General features: G+C 42.3%; 1 protein-coding gene across 5 annotated transcripts in view; it reads right to left on the bottom strand.

Annotated features, from left to right (window-relative positions):
* Positions 1–1,425: 1,425 nt before the first annotated feature.
* Positions 1,426–27,182, bottom strand: part of SCP2 (sterol carrier protein 2) — a 56,389-nt gene continuing 30,632 nt past the window's right edge. For 2 of the 5 annotated variants that reach the window (XM_014598696.3, XM_059727840.1), the window contains 5 exons: positions 18,431–18,584; positions 12,789–12,882; positions 10,578–10,707; positions 4,314–4,393; positions 1,426–2,405 (listed from right to left, as the gene is read on the bottom strand). In XM_014598696.3, the coding sequence (XP_014454182.3) occupies positions 2,310–2,405; positions 4,314–4,393; positions 10,578–10,707; positions 12,789–12,882; positions 18,431–18,584 (554 nt within the window). In that variant the 3' untranslated portion in view covers positions 1,426–2,309. Of the gene's footprint in view, positions 2,406–4,313; positions 4,394–10,577; positions 10,708–12,788; positions 12,883–18,430; positions 18,585–18,720; positions 18,821–27,182 lie in introns of those variants that run through there. The other 3 variants (XM_019479205.2, XM_059727841.1, XR_009462315.1) reach the window with 3 other exon arrangements.

Genomic DNA, 27,182 nt, shown 5'->3' with positions numbered 1-27,182 from the left:
AAGTGATCCAACTGAATGCTTGCCCATGCCCTCTGTTCAGCTAGATACAGCATTTATCATTATAGTAAGAGGCATATCAGAACACACTGTATATTCTCTTTAGAATAATATAGGACAATGATGAGCATACAAGCCTGCACATGCAGAGTAAGTATTATGAAGCTGCTAGAAGTCCAAAGAACTGAAGCACCATATGGTGATTTTTTAATTTTTTAATTTTTTTTGCTTTTTAGCTTCTTGTTCTGAGAAAGTTCAAGTCAACTTTGACCTCAGCTTTGTTTTTCAAAAATGCTCTGAGGGCTAAAACATAAAAGGTACGTTCAACATCTGCCTGTAAAACAGAAACTGTTACTCACCCATAAGAGGATTTCTTTGACTGCTCTTCCAACTTGTTTGTTTGCTTTGAATTTTTTGATGGGGAGGGGTGGGTGTGGATGCAGGTGTGAGAGTGTGTGGGGGTGGGGGTGTGAGAGTGTTCACAGAATGGTTGAGATATTGTTTGCACATTGACCCATGATTGAAAAGCCATCCAAAAAATCATGGATTATCCATGCTCAAAATTATTGGAATTGGGAGGTTCTTCATTTGCCTAAAGGTAACTAGTTCAAACCCCACTGGGAGATGCCAACAATTTCAGAATGATTCCAGATGCTCATTTGGATTTACTACAAACACCTCCCAGGAGCAACTCCAAAAGGTGAGAAATCAAGCACTGCCACAAAATTCAATTATGACACCCTTGCCCTTGTCTGCAGCTGCTGGTCTCTGGCAATGCCACCACACCCATCAGGGGCCTGGGCTTCGCCTTTCCAACTGCCCAACGGGAGAACAAAACACACAAGTTAAGGATTGACATCTAACAGCAAGTTCTCGCTATAGCTAGGCAGCAAGACCTTCAACATTAATTAGTCGACCTGAGAAATGCAGAATTTGGCCCCACAGAATGCACATCAGCTAGTCAAAAGACCTAAAATAGCCCCTACATGAAGCCAGCCGCCTAAAAGCTCAGATACATTTCAGGGCTGAGGAGTATATACTGAAAACCTGGAACTTTTCATCTTGTTTTCAACCAGAGACTTTTAGTTTAAAATGTAATAAGAACTGTGTCTTTCACTGCATTAGATGGTTTCATCTTAACCCTAATCTTGGGGCTGGGAGGCAGGTTATTTCTGCCTAACCTACTGGGGCAAGTCCTTCATATAGCATCAGTGAGTTGATCTCAACATTAGGCTCACCCTTTGACTTCGCAGTTTCACCCATTCTGCTATAATAAATACACTGATTGGTACCGAGATTGATTATATGCTATTAGATTTTGGCTAAAACTGCCTTCCTTTAACGTAGGGTTTATGAGTGCTTTGCGCGTGCACACAAAATTTTTTTTTATAACAATGAAATCCTATTTAAAAAAAGCCACACAGAAAAAACAGGAAAAGTATGTTTAATTTTCTATTAAACATTCAACCAGAATACATTGTATCTGCAAAACAGAATGCCAAGATAATTATCAACTCCAGAACTGCTTAAGAGATAATCATTTAAACAAAATAGATTTTAAAATGTTAGATGATCTCCCCCCATAATTATTTCAGGGCAATGAGACATTACAAGCAAATGCTGTGAATCTCAGAGCAAATTCTTTGTCCTGACCACTATTTTTGGATGCCTTTATTTAGTTACATATTTGTTCACTTCCAAAATGGAATGTTCTTTAAAAGCAGATCCCCAATGTTTGTTTTAAAAAAATTCTGTCAAATGTCTAGATCCTGCCCAGAAGGCATTTATAAAGAAACACTTTTCTGTTAAGTAAAGGAAGTCTGATAGAAAGTGTCCCCTAAAATCCCATTACAGGTTTTTAAACATTGTTAACAAAATGAACAAAGTAAAAGAAACTAAACAAGTTATTACCAAGTTGTCTTCATGTTTCCATTGTTCCTTCCATGTATCTGACTAAAACTGATAGTCAAAGGGACTTTATTAAACACGTCCCAAACATTATTTAAATAATTTCATTAGTCAAAACTGATTTCACTTGCATAATACCTGCTAGTATATTGTTCATAACCACTGGTGCCCTAGCTCAGCCTAAAAATCATAATTAGTATATTAACTTTCCATAGACAGAGTTATGGAATTCAGCAAGATAGCACTGAGATCTCTATTAGCACAGGATTTAAGAAAGATGGACCTGACCATCCACAACCTGTGTCATGTAATTTCCAATGTCTAATTCCATTCTAGCTTTGACAAATACATGTACACACCAAATGTTGATCGTGAAATGTAGCCAAGTGAGTAATTTAATGAGTTCAAAGTTTAGCTTTGCCTGGCTGAAGCTGTAGGTTCTGAAGTTTCATTGCCAAACCCATGTTCCCAGCCACCTTCAATTTACCTTGAAAGAAAGCCTGCAAAAAGATGAGAGAGAAAGGTTGTTACACTGTCCTTTATTTTTGATTACTTAAATCAACCATTCAGGTTGGTATTTCATGTCCTCATTGTACCATTTCATGCAAGTCCCTTCTTCAGCCCTCATTTTGAAGCTGGCTCTCTGGGTAGCCAGGAGAAGGAGGTATGTGGGAGATATGTAGTGTTCCTCCTCCTGACCCAAGCCAGACTGTGCTCAGTGAGGTGACTGTCACCCTGGAACGGAGGGGACCCTGGGTTCTAGTCTAGGCCTTTGCTCATCCCTTACACTGTTCTCTGTCCAGTCTTTTCCCCTCTATGATTAGCAAATACAAAAGGGCAATGGCTGAGTTTCCAAAGGAGGCAACACCTGGCCTGTGGCATGATGGTTGAAGCACTATGCTCAGAAGTTAGAAACTCAGGTTCAAAGGTTTGAACCTCCACCTGAGCAAGGGGGAAACCTAGAGCTTTGGTCTCTAGGGGCACCCATACATGACCACAGAGGCTGCTGTGATGGACTGGAAGTCCAGTGTCGGAGCAGACTCAATTAATTGCTGCTATTGCAGCACTCCAGTGGCCTTCTGCATCTCGTGCACCGGTGCTTAAAAATGGCAGCAGGGGTGTGTGAACTATAGTCTGTCCAACAGGCTTTAGTTCAAGCACCCTGCCACCATTCTTAAGTACAGGGACGCTGATACAGGAGACATGGCAACGTTTTAATTAGAGCAGCTCCGAGAGTTGCTGGAATTAAAAAGTGCACCTCCCCCACCACCCTTGGAGGACATGTAAAAGTACCCTACTTTCCCAACTGAATGCCCCAACCACTCAGCTATGGGGGGCAAACAGCTCTCCTTCTCTTTTGTTTTGTTGCCAGGGCACATGCTCAGTCTGTGCACAAATGTAGTCATCTTCACGTGCAGGCTTATGTATCCAGGAACAGGACTCCTACCTGTGTATGAGAGTTATTTTTGGCACTTATGACCAAACCTGGCTACTTAAGACAACCGGGAAGGGAACTGAATGCCACCCCAAGTATTCAATTTATTTATAGGGACTATTTTAAAGGTCTTTCATCTGTATGCTAGTCAACAGAGCTTCCTTTAAATACTCAAAAGGCTATACTCAAAGGAGTAGAGATGTAGTTAGCTGTCTTAGTCTTAAGTCCAGTGGGGGGAGTTGGGGTGGAGAGAGAGACTGTGTGTGTGCGCATGTGTCCATCCCAAGCTTACTCAAAGGAGTAAGCAAAGGATTTTTTTTTGTGGGAAGTCACTGTATTCTTCACACACAAAGTAGTTGAATCCTGCTTTAACTGTAGAACACGCAATTCAACCATAACTACTGAATCATAAATAGTGCTTCAATAAAATGTCTATATGATCAGGAAGTCCAGTACTGCAAAATGAGAAAGAAAAAGTATCTTTTAGCCTTCTTATATTAGCAAATTCAAGAGCCACAAAGAAACAGGAAATAATTTTTTAAAGAAAAGATGTAGCTGAAATATTTATAGAACCTTAGGACGCCCGTGGCACAATAACTGCTTTGTTTTCGACTGTTCAGTACTTAGGCATTCCATGATTAACGTACTTTCTACTCTTCACTTCTTCAGCCTGTAGCTCTTATCATAAAACTGAATACCGAAGTAATCCCAAAAGAGGAAGTTTCCTTGCATGTGATTTCCAGCTAAGTATTTTATCAAGAACAATAGAAGCACCTTAGTATAAGAGTTTAAAATTTGCTATCTTTTACATCTGAAAGGTGTTCAAAAGCAGGTCTGGCATAAACATATTGATCATTTAGTCAAAAGAATCTAGAATAATTTAAAGTTCTCTCTGTTGGACACTGTTTGTAAAATGAAAGGCTAGAACAAATGTATCCAAGAAATGTTATGATTTTATCTTTTCTGTACTTACTGTCTGAGGATTCATTTTACCCGTCATTAGAGCCAGCAAGTCAGCATCAGCCATTGTAATTGTACAATCAGCCTTCTTATCTGTAACACAGCAAAGTTGGACTGTTTAGCATCAAGTGGAGAAAGAGAGGTGAAGTTTATTAGCTTTAGGTGAGAGTCATTTCAAAGCTCTTGAGGATGCAGGTGAGTTATGGGAACAAAGATGTCAGTTTGCAGGACCACATGCTACTTCTTAACAACTCAGGAGAGGATGGAAAGAAGGGGCATAAATTGCCAACAGGTAATGGCATCATAACTGATCAATATATGTGAAGGGTTGTGTCAGCAGAAATTTTGATCAAAGACTCCCTGTTACATAAGAATCTGATAGAGCCCCAAGCAGGACTTCTACCATATAACCTATGCAATCAAGCAATATTCAAGTATAAACACTGTAACTTCATTAATAATAAGGAACAGAGGGATTAGAAGGCATTGAAACCTAGTCTTTTTTCTTTAGTCTCCTGGGACTACTAGGGCATAATTAGAGCTAGGCCACGCAATGGGGAGTTAACATCTGATGGCTGCTGGCAACCTGTAAAATAAGCTTGCAGTCACAGTCCAATTCCAAAAGGTTTAGGAGTCCTAATACCAAGGGGGCAGGAGGAACAGAAACAGAGGGAGAGGGAGAGAGAGAGAGAGAGAGAGAGAGAGGGGGAGAGAGAGAGATTGAATACACACTCCTCTTAATGCTGGTCAAAGGACTTCAGTGACATTCAACTGCCCACTAAAATCCCTGGATATTTCTACACATGCATGCGCCAGGCCCTTTCAATTAATCGAGTCTACTCCGAAGCAGGGGATCTCCAGTACGTCACTGGAAAAAAGGTATGTGTATAAATACCCCATGGCTCTAATGGGGAAGGTTCTAACTTGGTACAGGCAGTGCAGAAAAAAAGCCATAAAAATATCTTATGTGGCAGGACACCTTTGGTACCTTTAAGAGGCTTGAACAGGCTTTGGAGCAGCCAACAGATGTGGGCAGCCTAATGAGGAGGTCACATGATCGCACGAGGGCCTCTGGATTGGAGGATGGAGCTGGGCAGCCTCCCTACAAACCCAGGCCCTCACAGTTGAGCTGGCAGTTGCATCTAGGGAGGCAGAGTGACAATACTGCCCAGCTAGAGCTGCTGCTCCCAGAACACCTGGAGGACAAGGAGGTTCCTGGTCTGTGGAATGACCTAAAACTACACTCTGCTGAGGTGGATGGTATAGTGGGGCTGTCCATGGCAGGACGGTCCCCAGGAAATGCCACACCAGTGCCTCCCTAGGGAAAGATGAATATGGGGCACCATAAAGCCTCAGCCCCCACGACCTGGTGCATTACCCTGTAGCGGGGACAGGTGATGGGTCCAGGCATGTCAGAGGCCCAAGGGGCATCAGGCCTAGTAGCCCTGGTGAGGGGGTGGTGCAGTGGCACCAGTGAGAGGGTGTGTGCAAGTAGGCTGTGTAGAGCAGGGTCTGAGCTGGGGGGCCTTAAGGACTGTGCTTAGGCTGGCCTAGAGATCAAGTGAGCTGTCTGGAAGAGCCCAAGGTGGACCTGTACGAGAGGGAGAGGGCTAGCTGCTCAAGAACCAAGCCAGGAAACCCTCAAGTGGTCAATGCTGAGGCCAGGACCAGAATGGTCAAAAGGCAAGGATGCCCACCACAAGGGATAGCCAGAGCCAGGGGTTCCGACTGGTCTAGAGGCGACGCCAGGGCCTGCAAGGCCAAAGGTCCCAGAGGGGGCCACTGCCGAGAGGGAAAGGTGTCTAGGGAGTTTGCAGCATCGCATGATGGTGGAGGTTAGGCCGCCTGACTAGGAGGGATCCAGGTTGGGGTTCAACTTACCAGACTGGAATGTAATGGGGCTCAGTGTGGGGCCAGATCCATATAGTGATGCCATCTGCGAGGCATGGGACACAGTGTAGGAGTAGCACAGAGCTGTGTATTATACCTTTGGCACTGGGCATTAAATGGGAAGCCTCCCATCTATAAACTATTTCCAAAGTTACATCAAAGGCATGGCAGGCAAGGCAGGTGGGCGGACTGCCCTAGACATATGGGCGGGCCAATGATTAGACAGGCCTCATGGTGGCCCCGTGTCAGATTTCTGAGCATCTCTTTACAAACCCTGATAGAGGAGATATGCCAGCAGGGGGATGAACATATTCCTGGGCTGAGCTTAGCATGAACCATTATAGTTTAGAAGTAACACAACTAGTCCCTAAGTTGTCCTAGTTCAAGTGACTTAGTCTTATCATAGCCTCTTCTGCTCCTGGCTTGCAAGCACTGTGCTACTTAAGTGCTACACACATTTTAGACAGAATAAAATCACCCTGAACATTCATCACTAAACTAGTTTGGATAGTCCCTCCAGAACTAGCCTGATGCATACTTGAAGAAAGCAGATTCCAACATAGCACTGGCTGTTCTTTATCCTGGATTATATGGAGTAAAATTTAGTAATTGTGAAAGGTGCTTGAGAAGTTAACTTCTCAATTGAAAGGCCTTTCTTCTTTCCTTAAGACACTTTTGATTCTTATTATCAAAGTTAATTTCTGAGTAAAAGTAACAGTCACTTTTTATTCTCTCTCTAAGGCACTTCCTGGAGAAACAAATCACTAAAACTTCAATTTCAGGCATTTCCTGCCCAGCACTTCTCAAAAGGAGCGGTGTGGGAGTGTTTGTTCCAAAAGTTCTCAGAGCTGCAGCTGCTGAACTGGAAGGCCAGAAGTTTTAAGGAACTCCAAGACCATCTGAAAATGTCTGTGTCCATTATTAATTTTGTGGATGGATTTTGATTAAAATAAAAAAGACAAACATATTACACAGTAATTTTAAGCAGCTTCTAGAATTCTTAATGCCTGGACTGGCTGCACATTAACACCTTTTAAGTGGCTTAAAGCACTCATTATTTTGTTTAAATTATGCCACTCCAGAGGGCAGGCTTATCTCTAATGTGCCTAGTTTTGCTCCTGTTTTATTAAGGTGTGGCCACTCCAGGTAGCTATTCCGCCCAAATCGAAGTCCTTCAGCATCCCAGGATGCAGCGGCACCTTGGGAAAATGGAGACGCCAAGGTGCAACGGGGCAGGCACGATGCCCTGTCTCCTGGGCATGTCGGACAGAAAGAGTACCACAGCCGTGGAGCTCCTGATGGCTGTGATGGCCCCCACTGCCACTGAGACCAGCTCTGTTCCCATTGGCCCAAGCACAGCAGCATGGAGCACTGCCACCCATTGCTGCTGGGATGGGCTTGCTCTGCCCAGTGGGAGCAGAGCTGGTCCCAGCACCAGCAGAGGGGACTGCCCCCCCACCCCCATCCCTGCTGCTGCACTCAGACTGACTTGTTTTGCCCAGCAGTGGTAGAGACGGTCCCGGGGGGAGGGGGCAGTGCTCGCTCTACTGCTGACTGGCTCATTCTGCCTGGCAGAAGCAGAGCTGATCTTGTCCCCAACTCCTAGTCCTCCCCAGCCCACCAAGCCTCTAGTGGCAAATCACAGCTGTGCAGGTGACAAGCAGCCAGAACAGGTTTTCTGCCTTTAGGTGCAACTGCTCCACTAAGCCAATCAACACTAAGTTGATTAGTACTTCATAGTTTCATAGTTTGTAGGGTCAGAAGGAACCTTGACAGATCATCAAGTCCTACCCCCTGCCATGGCAAGGGGTCAAACAACCCCAGCAAGGTGTTCATCTAACCTCCTCTTAAAGACCCCCAGGGTAGGAGCCAGCACCACTTCCCTTGGAAGTTGGTTCCAGATCCTAGCCACCCTGACAGTGAAGTAGCGCCTCCTGATGTCTAGTCTGAACCTACCCTCTGCCAGCTTGTGACCATTATTTCTAGGCACTCCTGGTAGTGCTCGGGGGAACAGGGACTCCCCCAATACCTGCTGGTCCCCTCTGACTAGTTTGTAAACGGCCATTAGATCCCCCCTCAGCCCTCTCTTGTGGAGGCTGAACAGGTTCAGGTCCCGTAGCCTCTCCTCATAGGGCCTGCCCTGCTGCCCCCTGACCATGCGAGTGGCCCTCCTCTGGACCCTCTCCATGCTGTCCACATCCCTCCTGAAGTGTGGCACCCAGAACTGGACACAGTACTCCAACTGCGGCCTGACCAATGCCGCAAAGAGGGGGAGGATCACCCCCTTGGACCTGCTCGAGATGCATCTGTGGATGCATGACAAGGTGTGGTTGGCCTTCCTGACCGCATCCCCACACTGTTGGCCCATGTTCATTTTGGCATCAATAATGATTCCAAGATCCTTTTCTGCCTCTGTGCTGACGAGAAGGGAGTTCCCCAGCCTGTAGGTCTGCTGCTGGTTCTTCCTCCCTAGTTGCATCATCTTGCACTTGTCAGTGTTGAAACCCATCCTGTTCTCATCTGCCCACCCCTATAACCTGTCTAGGTCCAATTGCAGCCTATTCCTCCCTTCTAGCATGCCCACATCCCCCCCACATCTTAGTGTCATCAGCAAATTTGAATAGGGTTCTTTTTACCCCCTCGTCCAAGTCACTGATGAAGATGCTGAACAGCGTGGGTCTGAGGACCGAGCCCTGGGGGACCCCACTGCCCACATCCCTCCAGGTCGAAAATGACCTGTCCACCACCACTCTCTGGCTGTCAGCATAACAAAGCCATAGTACAGTACAGTACAGTACAGTACATGAAATTGCTCTTTGAAATGCCTTTGTAAGCACAGCAGCATAAAAATCTCCTTTGAAGTAACATTATCTTAGTGATATCAACTTCAGTTATATAGTTGTACTGTTTCCAATAACAACATTATAAAAGTCAAATTACCCAACTCTCTAAGGTACATTAAGTAAACAAATTCTAGGCTTGCTTTCTTTTCTCCACTTCAGTGCAAAAAAGACATTTGTCAAATGCTTACCTCTCTCTTTTTCCAATGCCTTGGATGCCTTTTGTAACACTCTAAATTCACCAATCTAACCAATGCTCATGTGTATTCTTTCCCTAATCCATGTACTTTTACATGGAACTTGAAATCAATGCCTACTTTAGTTGATAGCTAGGAAAGTACCTAGATGGCCAAATGTTATCCTGTTTCACTGGATTTGGGAAATAAAGGCAGTGTATACATACTGGCCCACCACTAAGAACAGTCTAGCTCCATCCTCTTTTGAACCCCCTTCAGGGAGTTGAAGGCTGCTATTAAATCTCCCCCTCAGTCTTCTTTTCTTGAGACCAAGTAAGCCCAGTTCCCTCAGCTTCTCCTCATACGCCATGTGTCCTGCCCCCAACCATTTTCATTGCCCTCTGCTGGACTCTTTCCCATGTGGGCCTCCCACTACAGAAAGGATGTGGACAACACTGGACACAGTACTCCAGATGTGGCCTCACCAGTGCCAAACAGCGGGGAACAATCACTTCCTTTGATCTGCTGACAACACGCAGCCCAGTACGCTGTTAGCCTTCTTCACAACAAAGGCACACTGTTGGCTCACGTTCAGCTTATTGTCCACTGTAACCCCCAGGTCCTTTTCTGAAGAGCTGCTGCTTAGCCATTCGGTCCCAAGCCTGTACTAGTGCATGGGATTCTTCTGTCCAAAGTGCAAGACTTTAAACTTCTCATTGTTGAACCTCATGAGATTTCTTTTGGTCCAATCTTCCAATCTGTCAAGGTCTCTCTGGATCCTAGCCCTACCTCCAACCCTCTCTCTTACTCCCCCTAGCTTGGTGTCATCTGCCAACTTCCTGAGGGTGCGCTCCATCCCATCTTCCATGTTGAACAAAACTGGCTCCATGACTGACCCTTGGGGCACTCCACTTGGTACTGGCTGCCAACTAGACATCAAGCCTTTGAGCCTGACAATCCAGCCAGTTTTCTATCCACATTACAGTCCATTCATCCAACCCATACTTCTTTAGCTTGCTTACAGGGATTTTGTGGGAGTTAGTTCCTCCCCAAGTTATATGGCACTATTCGGGTTCTTCAATTATTGCATACTTAAACTGCAAAACCTTTGAAAAGAGCCAACATTTTAAAATAATGGGAAATAGGAAAAACAAACTTGACAAAGAACAATGAATCTTTGCCCTACAATGGAAATTTAAAAACAACTTCAGAGATGGTTGGTGACTATAATAATAACGCAGTTCATTCCCATTTTAACTAAGCAAGTTCATATTTTGTACTAAACCTTCAGGGGTTTGATAGCCTCTTTTGATGCAACATAGCAAATCAAAATGAAAAGATGCATCACAACAGAAAAGTATCATCACTGACCTGAATTAATGTCCACAGAACCTTTCCCATTTTTCACATCTACGATCCAAGTTGCTTCTTTACCGCCAGGACCATCTTTTACTTTGAAGGCAAAAACACCACCAATTTTCTTGACAAATTTTTCTCCTTCCTGTAACAATTATGGATAAGAACATTTACGAGACAAATCATTCCTTTCAGTTAATCTGTCCTGGCACAATTTCTAAATAATTTTATTTATATTGATACATTAAGGTACAGTAAACAAACCTTTCTATTATTCTGCTAAGCTTCATACAAAGTAATATAATGCATATGGTACTTTTCAAAAAGTGAAAAATCCATTAATTTTAAGATCAATGGAAACACAGTTGCTATACTTAAAGTAATCATTCCCTATTTTTTAGGGCTTAACATCTCCAAGCATATAGAAAAGTTTTTTTTATGAAAAAAGGGTAAGTAAATCCATTCTCAGATAACCACTTGCAAGCCCTCTGCATTTCAAAAAGCAAAACTAAAACAAAACAAATGGAACACATGGGATGCCAACAAGACCATATTATATTACTGGACAGGAAAATACTAATTCTTTATAAACAACAATTGTTTTTTAAAGACAACAACAGCTTGTTCTGTACTTCTTGCTTTCAGTTTGCAGAAGGCCATATGATCCCTCCCTATTATCATAGCAAGAAGCAAGCAGCAAACAAGAAAAATGCTGAGAATTACTAACAGTAACTAGGTAGCTATTATGTACATTCATCAGCTATAAATGAGGTACAGTTTTAAAAAGACAAAAAAAAAAAATCAACCTGAAAGTTTTGAACTGAGCAAAATCTCTAACTCATTTTACCCTCTGTGTGTTTCATGTATAAAGAAATTTTTTGCCGTTTCTGCAAATTAAAACTTAATTTTAGTGGAAGAAAAAAAAAAAACCACTTTCCTATAAATAATGATCTAATAATAATCATGATTTAATAATGACTTAATTTAATACCAATTTAATTGATTTAAATATTAATACTAAAAGTTAGACCACTTTGATTTGTACATGCATACAAATCTGTATTCCTATTATTTCAAAGGCAACATTTAATTCAGAGGAGTGGTTTACCCCACACATGCACCAGAGGTTCCAGGAAGAGATTAATATCAGGTGTTTGGTGCAATTACAAGATTCAGAACACAGATTCAAGAGTTCGCCAAAGGCAAGAAATCTATTTAAGCAAAACCAATCCAAGAAACACCAAAGCCGTTTCCACAAGTAACTGGAAACTTTATTTTACTACTTTGTTCTTCTGTAATGAGATATTTATTCTTTGCCTTAAATACACCAGAAGTCACGCTGGGGGAAGAGTACTTCTCTCCCTACCTCCCCACCCAGCCAGGAGAAAGTAAGAAAGCTTCTCTGGTGAACGCAATTCTGGGCAATTAAATCCATTACAAAGTTCATAGCAGTAATAAACAGCAAGACACATATCTTTGAGATATTTCAGTGCTTTGATGAAGGGTTGCACATCAGCCTGCAGGATTGAGCAGGTAATAAACAAGTCATCAGGGCTAAAGGGATGATGATTTAAGTCTGCAAGGTTGCTGCCACTACTGTCATCACTTCAGCTGACGTGTTAGGAGCTTCCCAGAGTCCCACCAACACTTGCTGGGGCAGCAGATTAACAGAGTGAAAAGGAAGAGGGGGAGTGGAAACAGCTCCCAGCCTTGAGACAGACAGCTCTTTTACCCAGGTCCAAAAAAAGAAAAAGGCGAATCCCTGCCCCTACACCAAGGCAGCCTCCCTACCTCCCCCACTCAACTAATGGCAACCAGTTTCTTCCATGCCCCATATAACTTATCCTTTTGGTAGACATACAAAGGAAACCTACTTTCCATTTTAAAATATGCTGAAGTTCAGCAAAAATTGGTAACTGTTGCCTGGAAAGGATTCCTTCCTACTAAAGTCCTCGTTTTAATAAATATATAGCAAATCCATCTAAATCTCAGTAAAATATGGCTTTAATGGTAGCTGGAACATTCATTCAGAGGAAATCTACATTTTATCTTTAACTTATCACTTACTTAAGTTGTTAACTGATATGAAAACGCAATAAGCATGACAAGGATTTAAGGAGTGAATTAAAGGCAGAATTCTAGCCTCTAAGCACAAAGTACAACTGAAATAAAAAGTTAAATTGTCCTTTAAGATGCTTTTTAAAGAAATGAAGTGAGGTTACATACCTCTTCAAGTTTCTTTTCAATCTCTTTGAAGACGAGATGTGCTTTAAATCCATCAACAAGTGCTCTGGTGGGAATAGCCTGGATGCGGTGGTTGCTGAAATGAGAGAAGAGAAAACCCCTCATTTGACTCACTTAACTTTTAGACAATGAAGAACAAACCTGTCTAGACTAGAGTCAACTCCTCTTGAGCTACTGTAGCTTGAGATAGAGCAGCCACACTGAAAAACATTTGAGTAAAAGAGCAGCCATGTTACCAAATGGCCAAGGTGTGCTAATGCCAGCTGACACTTGTACCTCCTGGAGCAAGCGACTCAAGTTAAAAGCACTCATCTCACAGGGACAAGAAATGAACTCAAGGAAGGAAAGACCATCCATTAAAAATAATCCATATAAGCAATATCATAGCTTTATCTTAAAACAGCAGTAGTAGTGATTGATGTAACCATATGTATTAGATGTTATTTTGCTGTAATACATATATTTTTGTTAAAATGCTTAGACAGTTTGTAAAAACAAAAACAGCCTTGTCAGAGAAGACCATAAAGTAAGGTAGGGAAGAAGCAGGAACGGCAATCCACAATGCTGGAAAGATTAGATCACAATAAGAAACCCACCCACTTTCCTAAGGATATAAATCCCAACTAACTGACAACTTCCAAGTCCACAAGGGATCTGGTTCAGTCCTGTTCCCAGTTTCAGTGAAACAAAAAAATTAAATAAAACCAGAGATCGTTTATTAAAATATTAAAACCAGCCATCTATAAATATTGGGTATAGGCTGGAAGGCGATTTGGAGAACTCAGCAAATTCAAAAAGGCATGCTGCCAATCTGTGTGCCACCCACTTCCCATCTCAAATTTCCCCAGCCAGTATAGGTGAGAACCGATGGGCATTTATACACATACTTTTCTGTCCCGCGCTGCACTGGAGGTCTGTCACTTCGGAACAGACTTGATTAATCGAGTCTGCTCTGCATAAAAGTGAAGGCAAACTGCGCTGTGCCACATGCGGTTGTGTAAATGGCAAAACGCACATCAGCACACAGAAAATGGCAGCAGGGCACTTTCGAACTAAAGCACCTCCGATGTGTTTTAGTTCAAAAGTGCGCCACCGCCATTTTCTCGGCGCTGACACATTTTGCCGCTTATACAACTGCACGCGTTGCAGCGCCAGGCACTACTGAAAGCACCTGACGCTTAGGGCATTTCTACACATGCATCTGGCTACCCACAACAGCACAATGTAGACTTTGGGATAAATGTTTAGTTTTACATTTTTGGGTGCAAGCAAATAAAAGTTTGGGCTGTAGACTTGTTTCTGCCTCTTTTACCAGTAACCTACCAACAAGGTAACTTGTAATCTGGGTGTCAGTCTCATCAATGTGGAATAAGGAAAAAGGACTGTTTCCTGTCACTTGCACATGGCCTGCCTGTTAGTACACCCCAGTATGCCTCTCAGCCTTTTCCCCCCACAGAGCAATTAAACTGCTACTGACATTCAGCTTGTGACACACTATAAGCCCCAAGTCCTTCTTTGTAATACAGGCAGTCCTTGGACTTACGACAATTGGTTCCTGAAAACCGCATCTTAAGTTGAAATGTTGCAACTTGGAACCAATTTTCTCATAAGAAACAATGTTAATGGGGGATTAGTTCTTGAACCAAGGCCCGATACCCTATTTTCACCAAAAATGCCCCAGAATTTTGTACTCGATCAATTGTAGATGAGTAATATAGCTACATTAATGCATTTATATTGTAAATAGCAATCATATTGATTTGGAAGGACTTCTTTTGAGGTGACTTTGCTGGACTTTTTGAAGGGCTCTTGGTTGGACTTTTTGAAGGGTTGTTGGCTGGAGTCTTCTCAGGAGTCCTGGCTGCAGGTTTTTCTGGAGTCTCATCTGCTTTCTTAAAGAAAGCGTCCAAGGAAGCTTGGACAGATGTTCTCCAAGGAAATAAGCGACACAGCGAACATCAATCGGATCAAGTGTTGTAAAGCTGAAGCTGATGTCATAAAGTTGAAACAGGGTGTCAATTTATAAACGTTGTAAGTACGAAACGTTGCAACTCAAAATGTTGCAGGTCGAGGACTGCCTGTACTGCAGCCTCACAAGTTGCTCCCCATTTTAAGTTCCTCCTCTCTGCTCATCTGCAAGCTTTCCCATCCTTTCTGCAATGTCAGCATAGAATCCCTTCGTTTCTACTGTTATGCTGCAGCTGGGAGTGTGCAGCCCCTTCTCCCCAAAGGCCAAAGACATCCAGAACTTTTTTCCAGGCTCAGAAAACAGCAGGAGGTTTAGCTGGTGCTCTGTCACTGCACAGAGCTCTGAAGAGATGGGCTAGAAAGGAGACAGGCATGCTGAAAACATGACAGAGATTTTAAAAGATGGGAAAGGACAGGCACTGGGATCCTCTAGCAGTAGAGTTCAAAACTGCCAGATATTACAACTGTTAAAAGGTAGTGCTATTATGAGACTGTTGCTAGAGATGACATGCCCTTCAGGGAGGTTGTTTTCTCTTACTGACAAAAAGACAGGGTTTTACAGGCAAGATCAAATTGGATGTGGACAAGTGTAAAGCTGTGCCAAAAAGGCATCTTTTACTTGGGAGGCTTTGTAGAGTGGATGAAGCCAAATGTATAGCCTATTATAAGATGCTGCATTATTAGGATTATAATAAATGCATTGTGTTTTCCTAGAGGCAGGGACTTTTTGGTGATATCTTATTAAGCTAACTGTATAGCAGGGGGAGATTAAAACAGACAAGCCTTAAAGCCCATATTTCCGTTTATCAAGTCACTTCAAGCCTGCCTAAAGTTGTGCTCTTATTATCTGGATGTATTTCCAGAGAAACTCATTAATAAAGCCACTAATCATAACACATTTTAAAATGACTTTTTAAAATCAGTGCTTTTTACACCATTGTGAAATAAAAATCCCAATTAGGCCATTTCCAACCATGAAGTGCAGCTACCTTTCCCCCAGTTATGCAACCAGTTGCACCACAGTTGCATAACCAAACGACGCAAACGTCAAAGAAGTGCAGGTCTTCGCTAGGCTAATCTCTGGCATGCCGAGCCTGTGGAAGAAAGTTACATAAAAGGCAGAGAGCAACAGCTGTCCACACTTTGTTTGCTATACTTTGCTTAAGAATAGGGTGACCATACATCCCAGTTTAACTGGGACAGTCCTGGATTCTGCAGGCTGGTCCTGGCCGATTGGTCAAAAGTCCCAGGCCGTAGTCTGGCAAGGAGGTGGCGTGGCACAGTGCGCCAGGCAGGCGGGCACCACCTCCACTGTGCGGGAACAAGGCAAGAGGACATATGGTCACTCCAAGATGCCATATCCACACACAAGGAGAGCATACCCATACCAACATATCTTGAAAGACATGCCTGCCTTCAAAGAGCCTGACATTTAGGAAGACTAAACAGATAAAAGGATGTCAGAAAAAGGGCAATATGTAAACCATTTCTTGTGTTGCTTTATTGATGCCCACTGCCAGATCTTCTGGGCGTCTATAAATTAAATCAAATGTAAACATAAATATTAAGATAGCAACTCTGCCTGTTTTTACCAAAAATCCTTGTTTAGTACTGCAAAGGTTAACCAACACCCTGGGCAAACACAAATAGATACCTCCTGCAAAGTACCCTAAAGGTGACTGAACTCTGGCAGATTGATAAAAGGGATCAAACACTGCTAAGAACACCAGGCCACCAGTTGCCTTGTATAATGTTTTTGTTTTTATTTTCAGCTTTTCAAGTCTCCACATTAATGAAAATCAAACTTTGTTTCAGCCACCACTCCCCTCCCTAAAGTGACTTAGTGTAATTAGTTTGCAATTTAACTACATTGCAAAAACATATTAAGAACCAAGAGAGGAAAGTATTCCTTGTCTCCCTCTTTGGGTTTGTGTACTTAACAGACTAATCTATTTCAATCACAGCCTCCATGAAGATCAGCATTTTAAAACTATATTATACGACCACAAAAGATTCTGAAACAAAAACATTTTGGCCTGTTACTATAATGCCACAGCTGCAGTGTTGCAGTACAACAAGAGTATGGCATACCACTAGCCAAGACTGGATAAGACACGGGAAGGTTTAAGACTGCCACAAGGAGTACAGCCATGTATATTACAAAATGGGGGAATTTCTTCATGACCCTAACCAGTAGGCACACAAAAACAAAGGCTGTTCATTCTGATCGTTTGATTTCCTATTTTTTAATCTTTCTAAATTCTTGGCCGTGATCACCTGTGTCAGGAGCTCCTCAAATTGTTTACTGCATTCCCCCCTCCCCTTCAGTTGCCTTTTTTCACCATGCCTTTGTCCATAGATCATGGGACAGGAAAAATATACCAATGTAAATGGATTTCTGGGTAGTTTGATTAATGTGTACATCTTGCTCTTAATTCTTGTTTACTTAATTAAGAAATTCTGTAGCTTATCTCCCTTGTATAAAGACTCTCACAAGCCAATAATTCAAATTCTCTCTCTGTTGAAAGAACATGGTTCTTTAATAAAGCTATTTGGTATCTATAATACTTTTTTCAAAGGGGAATGTTCTTGCAAATGAGCAGGAACACCAAGAGCAAATATTCTACATACATTAGTTACTAAAGCCATGGGATAACTTCCTATCCACAAAAGTATACAAGAGCTCTACTGCATATTATTAATCCTGTCTCACTTATCAAGATTTCAAAAAGCACTAACGAACCTGACACTTCCTGGACTTTGAAATACAAGCACGTCTCTGCAGTGAGGGACACAATCCTGGCCCCAGTGAAGTCAATGACAAAAGTCCCTTAAATAAGAACTGCAGGGTCTTGCTGGTTAAAGTATGACACTTGGGTGTACTCAGTAAAAATAATCTTAGTCTATCACTTGTCCAGAAAGTGTCGGCAGTTATTTTTGTTTTATTCTATACTTTACATCCAAATAAGCCTAAAAAAATATTAAAATACAAAATCTGACAGAAATCTCCAGTTACTGACTATTGTACCAAGGAACTAGCACTTGTTACTTCAACAGTTTAAAATGCATTTCTTGTCCATGCAGTCTAGAGGATTTTGAAGTGCAGAAGCATTAAATGTATAGCTTTTGTGCTGCTTTATGGCAATTTAAATTGCAGTCTCTAACTATCTGGATTTATTTTAGTTATAGGATATCAGTGCCAGCTTTGCAGATCCCTTTTCTGACTAATTTAGTTGGGATCTGTGGACATGGAGGCTCATGCAAGAACACAATTCAGAAAATACAAGTAGCCTTCTAAACTAATGCAGAAACTAAATGAAAACTTTTCACTGAATGCAAAGTCAACAGCTGCACCTAAAGGCTGAGCCAGGGGTTTCCTTCAGACCTGTATTTCCTCACGTTGCTAGCGAGCATAAAAGTCTAAGCAGACTGTTTAAATGAAATGACACTAAAATGTGCAAAAATAAATACATTAAAACGTCATCCAGTGCACGTTCTGGTTTCAGAGTGCAGAACCTCAAACCACACCACGATCAGGATCTGACAAGCTACAATTCAATGTACTCGAGCAAAATGTCGCCTGCGTTACAGTGCAACGCCACATGCTCACACATCAGGGAGGCACAGATTTATACAGACAAATAAGACAAGCTTACCCTGCTGCTTCAGGGAACCCCATTCTGTACAGGGTAACAACTACAGCCCCGCCAAGGCCTATGTTATGCTGCAGAGCAACCTTTGCACCAGGAACTTGCCTCTTCCCGGCTTCCCCTCTCAGCTGCCAGCACAGTTCAGCACACTGAGCCAGACCTACAAAATCGAACACAGAGAAGCAGATCTTGAATCACCTCGGACGGCTGGAACAGCAGGAAGGACAGCAACCTATTACATGGCAGGACTTCAATAAACTAAGGACTCAAGCGGATCAACAGATTAAGAAACAAACCTAACAAGTTGTTTTTGACGGGTCTTTGTGCTCTTTTCCCAAGATGGAGGGAGAGATCGCACATCAGATCTCGAGTACTGCAGAAAGCATTGCAGTATCAGATCGCGGTGTCGACTGCCATATATCTGTTCTCTCCCCCTCTCTGTAGGAGTGTGTGCAGGGGCCGGGCTTGGGGATATTTGTTTCAAACAAACATACCATCCCAGATGAGGATACACCTTGTTTCAATAATATTCTAAAAGGGAGCACTAACTGTGGTCTGTAGATAAGATGCATCCCCCCAGTGTTTTTATTGTTTTGTTTTTTTCCTAACGGGGAAAAGAAGAAAAATCAAGACAGAAGCAAACACTCCATATACGTAACTAAAACATGAAAGAAAAAAAAAAGATTTACAATGCATCCAACAGCTGCTAGCCTTGCACTTCTAGAGAGTCATATCATGTTATAAATATCCATGTTCTCATTTACTTGGAGGTCAGATACGTTGGGAAGAAACATTCCCCCTGCTTTCTAACTCCTGGCACAGGAGTCGGTCATGAACAATTATAAACTTTCTTGAATTCACTTCAGCAGAATATTCAGACTTTTAGGTTATTTAGATCAAGGTTGCTTGCATCAGAAACTTCCTTCTTCTCCAGCGATACTGCCAACTACTCAAGTTGTTTCCAAACAAAGCCGTTCTGGGAATATTTAAATATGTATTTTATTTGGATATAAGTATCTTGTTTAGAAACAAATGGAGTGGCTCATAAAACAAAATCTACTGGTGGGAAACTGAACATTTCCAATCTAGACAGGATTTAAAGTGCAGCTAAACATCAGTTTACTAAAACACAGCAGTTAAAATTAAAATCTCACATATTAGTCTTAAGGGAAAAGAGTACGGGAAATATGTATCCAAGCTCCACCCAATACGGAATTAAACTGTGCAAATAATCATTTAAAAGGAAAAATGCAGCTGTTATATTGGCCTAAAGGAATTACCAAAATTAAGAAACAGCACCAGAGTTAAAGCAGAGATGGAGAACAGGACCAGGCCACAAGTCATTTAGGTGGCCTACACACATGCTCAGGGGTGAGGAGGCTGTTCTAATTACAGCGGGTTCTGGACAGCCGCTCTAATTAAAACGGCTCACTGTCACATGTATTAAGCCCCCTCACATTTCAAAATGGCCGTGGGACGCTTTATCTAAAGCTCATTCGACAAGGTTTAAATAAAGCGCCCCCGCAGCCCTTTTAAAACATGCAAGGGATTAATACATGTGACGGTGAGGTGACACGGGACCACTGTAATTAGAATGCAAAAGCATGTCTATAGGCAGCCTTAGTTCTGGTTAACCCTGTGATGTGGAGCTAGCATGACTGCCAGCAATAGTGTCTAGACACAATGGCCAAAGTGTAAAAGCTTTTATTTATGCTGCATCTCCTGGACCAAAAATGGTGGTTCCAAAAGGAGGAAAAATCAACTCCACTCCAGCCTAGGAAAATGAATACCTGTATGCTTTCCTGTGGCTTAACTCCTCTCAGGAACCCGGGCAGTGCAGCAGCATGGGGAGCTGAGGGCGAGTCTGGGGCTGTGCAATTTATTTCACCGATTTAGAAATAACTGGCTTTAAGAACCAATATTATTTTCTTTCAAAATGAAATGAGAATAAAGCTTCCATATGCTGAATAACCTGTTTGAGATCTCAAAGTCTCTTATCTGACAAAATAAATGATTGGTTGCATTTTTTTCAGGGGATCCTACGCAAAGTCTACAAATCCTATCTGCTTAGAACACTAGCCACTCAAGTAAATTCCCAAATCTGCTTGGTCCTGGTCTTTTAAACCCAAGCAAAATTATTGCATCCAAGTAATTTAGCAAAAGCGAAATGCACAACTTTGGAGAGGAATTCAGTACCAAATCAATATAAAAAGATTGGGCATACTCTGCAACACTAAGTATGAAAAAGAAATGCAGTGGATTTTCAATGTGGCTAAAAACGCAATTATCTTAGATCTGAAAGAATATGATGTGATTAAGTGACATGACCCTGGTGTCCCGACTTAGCTTTTTGAAACCTACATCCCAGCCTGTTATTCTGCTCATTCTACTCTACTCCAGCAAAGCAGACTACAATCACTACTCCGTTTCCCTCCCCTTCGAGGCGCAGGCACAGACGCATGGCATGGAGCACCAACTACAGCTACGTAGGAGTGTAACAGGGAACCCTAGCCCTGTTACTAGAAAGCAGGGTGGCCCCTTTAAGGCCAGAGTCCTCAGAGTGCAGCCTGCCAGCAGAGCAGGGGTTAAAGGGGAGCCCTGCAGAGACCTGAAAAGGGCACTGTCCACTATCAGACCAAGGGCTACAGTTCATGAGAGCTACATGAGACTAGGGAACTGTACAGGAGGAGTTGCTCGGACATGGGGAGCTAATCCTGAGAGCAGCGACTATACCTGTTGGGAGAGTGCTGCAGGTGGGAACTGTTCAAAAGAACTGCTGGTACAGCCAAGGAAACCTGTCATGAAGAAGGCTCATGCAATGCCCCCAGATAAAAAAGGAAGAACCAGTTCAGCCACAGCACACCAAATCCAAGAACAAGAAGTTCTGGAGAAAAAAAAGCTTGGCATGGATAAGACTTGCAAGCGAAAGGTATCTAGGAAGCAGATCACTACAAGAAGCTGTCTTACAAAATCCCTGGGGTGAGGGAAGTGGGAGAAGCTGTCAGGAGTAGGACTGTCAGAGGGATGGGGCTTGGTACTTCAGGCACAGAAAATTGAAGAGTTTTAACGATACAGTATCTCATTCTGTTCTTGGAGCAGAAAACCCCCTTTTCCTCTTGCCTGCATTTGCTCTCCCCTCTTTGGATATGTTTCTCTTTTTCTACCTTTCTTCCTTCCTCTTTCTTTCACTTTAAGATAAGGAATTGTGTTTTAAAATTTGTATGTGTGCATTTTGTGTCTCCCCTTGTATTTTGGTATTTTTATCTATTTGTGTGCCATGGCATTTGTAGCTTATATTTTATACTCCTCACCTTTCAACTTTCAACTAAATGTGTTTTAGTAAGTTATACATTGTAACATTGTTAACAAGGGCAGGAATCAAACTGCCCTTCCCTGTATCAGGCTGGCCTCTGAAACAGTGAGTGAATCAGTGATTGAATGTGTAACATGGAAGCAGGCAGCAATTATCACCTGGAAGCTGAACTCAATAGAAGACAATGTAACAACCGGGAAATCTCTAAATGTAACAACCGGGAAATCTCTAAACTTCACTGATCAAGGGCTAGAAGCCCTGGCCTGACTTAATCAACACCAGAGACCAACTTTTGGGCTGAATATCTCCAGATCGACCACTCCCAGAGCCCTATTCTAAATTCATCAACGGACTCCCAAACCTGCACGTACATGCAGACGACCCCTGGGGCTGACAGATGCTGTCCAGTAGCCACCGAGGGGGGGGAAGTCCCACGAGGGTCAATGACCCCTGGATTGGGCAAACCAGACACCTGGGGAGTCACCAAAGTCTGCCAGGGACAGATAAAAGGCAGTGAAAAGTGACCCTCAGTGGTGTCCTCTTGATCTCCAACTCGACCAGACCTGTCCAGACGGAAGGACCAGCCAGCGACCCCTTTCTGGAAGATAACACCACGCTGAAAGAAGCCTCAACGACAGACTCCAGCGCTTGTAGGATAGGTATACCTGACTCTGTAGCCTGCTACTCTGTGTGTGTGCGTGTGTGTGTGTGTGTGTGTGCGTGCGCACGCGGACCAGCCCCAAGGTTTATGATTACAGTGTTTCAATCCGCCTAATAAACTAGAATTTTAAGGATCCCAAGTTGGACATTTGTAGCCAACATTCTCATAAACAAACTGACAAGCTGTGATGTAGATGATTACACGGTCAGGTGGGTGGCAAATTGGCTTAGGGGTCGCACCTACAGAGTGGTGGTGGACAGGTCAATATCTACGGAGAAAGATGTGGGCAGTGGAGTCCTGCAAGGCTCGGTCCTTGAACCGGTGCTATTCAGTATCTTCATCAGTGACTTGACAAGGGCATGGAGAGCACCCTGTCCAGGTTCGCAGATGATACCAAATTATGGAGCAAAGTTAACACACCAGAGGACAGGGAATGGACAGGTGGATCTGGACAGGTTGGAAAAACGGGCAGAACAAAATAGGATGCAGTTCAACAAAGACAAGTGCAAAGTGCTGCACGTGGGCAAAAAGAACCACCCACACACTTACAGGTGGGGGGACGACCTTCTCAGGAGCACAGCAGTGGAAAGGGATCTTGGAGTCATTGTTGACTCCAAGGTGAACACGAGTTGTCAGTGTGCCAAACTGAGCAACAAGGTTAACTGCACTTTATCATGTATTAGCAGATGCATGACGAACAGGTCCAGGGAGGTGATGCTTCCCCTCTACGTGACACTGGTCAGTACTGCATCCAGTTTTAGGTGCTGCACTTCAAGAGAGATGTGGAGAACCTCGAGAGGGTTCAGAGGAGGCCATTCATATGGTCAGAGGCCTGCAGGCAAGGCCCTACCTATAAGGGGAGATTGAAGGACCTGGATCTCTTCAGCTTTTGCAAGAGAAGGCTGAGGGGATCTTGTGGTTGCCTATGAATTCATCAGGGGAGGGCAGCAGGGAATGGGAGATGCTCTATTTACTAGGGCACCCCCTGGAGTAAGTAGGAACAATGGCCACAAATTGATGGCGAGCAAGTTTAGGCTGGACATTAGAAACAACTTCTTCATAGTAAGGGTTGCCAGAATCTGGAATGGACCTCCAAGGGAGGTGGTACTCTTCCTACCCTGGGGGTCTTCAAGAGAAGACTGGACAAGCACCCAGCTGGGATCATCCACCCCCCCCCAGTGCTCTTTCCTGCCCAAGGCAGGAGGTTAGACTCAATGACCTACTGAAATCCCTTCCAATCCTAACATCTATGAACTCTCAAATCGAGGATTGGAGACTGGGGTCCTCCAACAGGGAACAGCTGAGTCTAACCTGTTACAGAATTTAAGAAATGTCCAAAGAATCCACCACTGATTGCATTTAAATAAGTCAAACCCTACTTTTAGACCCGATTTGGACTTGATGGAGGGACAGTACTGCTCTGTTAGGTGAGGAAAGATGATCAATTGTATGAGCCAGGGTGCTGAATTAGTCACAGATGCTAGAGAACCCTCCAAGGCAAGACTCAGTTCCCACAGGCGTGCACTGATATGACAAAAAATATCCAATTTCCTCTCAATCTCAATAGAAATGCTAATTTCTGTGGTTAGTCAAATCACAGTTCTGTTAAATATGGGATTAGGAGTAAACAGCAGCAATCCAGACTATCTGAAGGAACAAAACTAGTCTGCTTTCATCCACTCCCTACTGCCTCTCCCTAGAAAATAGAGCATGGGGTTGTAGAGCACAGACCTTCAAAGGAAAACAAACCCCAAAAACCCAAAAGTTCAAAGAAAAAAAATTCATTAAGGAGAGCCATGGGCCCACAATGTGAGAGGCCTCTTTGCAAGCACAGAAATGGCTGCTAGAAAAGCAGGGGCAGCAGAGCCAAAGACAACTCATTAGCTATCAAGACAGATATCAGGGAGTTGATCCAAGTTTAAGGTCCCGAGGAACGATCTGTAGGGTTCAACGTTCTGGAAGTAAAGGGAGAGGTGGACTTGGAAGATCAAATTCCCATGCTTGTGCAAGAGAAACAAGTGAGAGCCAGGACTGCAGGGCTACATGGCATTATTACACCAGAGGGAGAAAGAGACCCAACTTAATTTAAATGACACAGAAAAAGACATGACATACAACATTAGATTCAGGGGCTGCCTGAAATGCTAAAAGGATAAACCCCGCTCCCTAAAGGAAGAAAATTGACTCATTTTTAAATCTGAGCTCTCTTGAAGAACTGAGAGAAGAGAGAATACAGGCTATGTTATTTGTTCCTCCAGGGCCCCTTAACAGAATGAGAGAGCCAATTGTGAAATTTCATTATCAATAGAAAACTTGAAATATAAAAAAGCCTGAAAGCAAACAAAAACCTCCCCCAAAGGTCACAAGCTGAAGTTTTCCCAAGAGGTCTCTGCCTCAGCTTAAACACAAGAGAACACTAGGGAAAACTACAGCAGATCCCAGACAGAAAGTCTCTATAAGCTGGGATTCCTATTTAAAACTCTCAACTTAAAAAAAAAAGAAAGAACAAACAAAAAAACCCTCCACATTATACAGAAGGAATATTTACAACTGAGCAGACATCTCAGACACAGAAAAAGATACTCCAGCACCTGAAACACCTAAATTAGTAGCTCAGAAATTTATGGCAGATAGTGACACCCAAAAAAAGGATAGGTAGGAAAAGACACTAGGGAATATTTTGGCAACTGCAGAAATGACGAGTGATCTGAAAATAAACCAAAAGGAAAACATTCCCTCAGTGGAATGGGCTTTGACTTGGAAAAAAAGACTAGTGCTCTGAATCTGCACTATGATTACTTAAGGTGTTTCAATAAAACCATTTATTACGTTACAGGCAGATGTAGAGTCAACTGTTGGCAAAATTGCAGCAAAAAAGAGATTTATGTATTTACGGGGATTGATCCAGCCAAGGATACTGGGATGCCATTTGTAAACAGACATTACAGATTTTTTTGATTTTTTTAAAATCAAGTGATTCTATATTAATCCCTCTTGGGCTTCCTAACAGGAAAAGTCACACTCAAAGAAATGAAGAATGAATCCCTTCTGTTACTTGCTTCCCAACTACTGATAGCCTCACTGGAAAAAGAAAGATACCTACAACTAGCAGAACATTTCCAAAAAGATGTATGAGACTTAATGGAAAAAAACCCAAACACATTAGGTACGTAGGCAGCAGAGCAGAGGATACCTAGGTATCTGATTATAATTTATTGAATATTAAAATTACACTCAGTGCTCCCCCTCAAAAAAACCCATAGATCACGTGTCCAGATATTTTGGGATATTAATGTTTGATCAGCATGCAAAGTTGGATAACTAAGTAGCAAGTATGATCACTCATTTCTCTAAAACTCCCAATAAACATGTCCTAGATGGTACCTAGAAATTTCACTAATATGGAATACACTAAGTATGTCTGCCAGATAGAGAGATGTAATGGTTACTACAGAATATTCATCTAAAAGATGAAACTCAGCTTCAATATAACTTTATCTGGTGTTTACATGGCTGATGCAAAACACTGCTTAGCTTCCTAAACAGTCACTAATGAAAAAAGAAATGCATGTGATCTTTAACCTCAAATGGCTATTTACCAAGTTACACTGACTGAACTATTCAACATTTCTTCTCTGCTGTCCCATTTTTTTTAGTTTTAAAACTGTATAATTAGTTGTTGTTTCTGTTTTAAGACACTAAGAATTAATCTGGAGGTGTTTACACTCTTCACAGACGATAACTAAAGCAGGTGCGTTTCACTTTTGGCCTAGGATTTGTTAGTTTGTTTGAAATCCTCCCAGCAGCCGGCTTCTAGACTAAAAATCTAAAATCAGCAGTTTGCAGACATATGGCATATGTTTAAATCTGAAAAAAAAATATGAACTACATTCTTACAGACCTGAAAATTAGATACCAATCTATATTTAAGCATTAAAGTTTGCAAGCTGATGTTTAAAATACCTGCAAAGCCAACGTTATTTCAGGAAATTACATATAAATACTGCAAGAGGTTCTATGGTACTCTAAGACGAGAATATTCTTTTAAAGAAAGTCCCCAACTGGAAATATGTCTGTCAGTGGTAATATATGAACCTGAAAAGAACCCAGTTTACAGATTTAACTTATGTCTCATTTGTCATAAACCATCATAATCCATCACTCAATACCAAGATGTTTATAGGGCAACAGAAGAGGGAGAAAAGTTTGGCAGAAAGGAATTAAGAAGGGGAATTAATAACCTATGACACTTTCTTAAGAATAGAGAGGGGTGTTTTAAACTGGGCATCATAGAACTCAAAGTTCAATGACAAATGAAAAGCTCTAGTTATGTTGGCATCACGTACAAATGAATGTACAGCAATAACAAGAACACCCCCATCCCAGCCAAATAATTGATAAGAATATAGGGGAAGGTTTTGGCCCTGCAGTTATTTAAGAAGGTGACTGATGTTACAGATTTTACAAAGGGGTTCCATATATATAGTATTCAATCATTACAAGATTAGTAGTGGTCACTCTCCTTATGCCAAATACTAACTTGCATTTTTCAGTAATAAAATGAGGGAGTTTATTTTACTTTAGGTACTATTCCTCAGTAGTGAAACTACTTTCTGTTGTTAGAGCATGCAAGTTTTACCTCCAAAAAGGAGTCTGTGCATTCATCTTCATCAGTCCTAACAAGACGGACATGTTCAGAGAAGGTACAATACGTTTGAATGCCAGTAACTTTGTGAAGTAATGTGCTTAGCTGATAAAGATTAAATAAGGAGGGCAACTTTGCC

The sequence above is a fragment of the Alligator mississippiensis genome, chromosome 5 (assembly GCF_030867095.1).
Source record: "Alligator mississippiensis isolate rAllMis1 chromosome 5, rAllMis1, whole genome shotgun sequence".
NCBI lineage: Eukaryota > Metazoa > Chordata > Crocodylia > Alligatoridae > Alligator > Alligator mississippiensis.
Note: the sequence above shows the minus strand (reverse complement) of the source record. Positions and strands in the feature narration are given on the sequence as shown.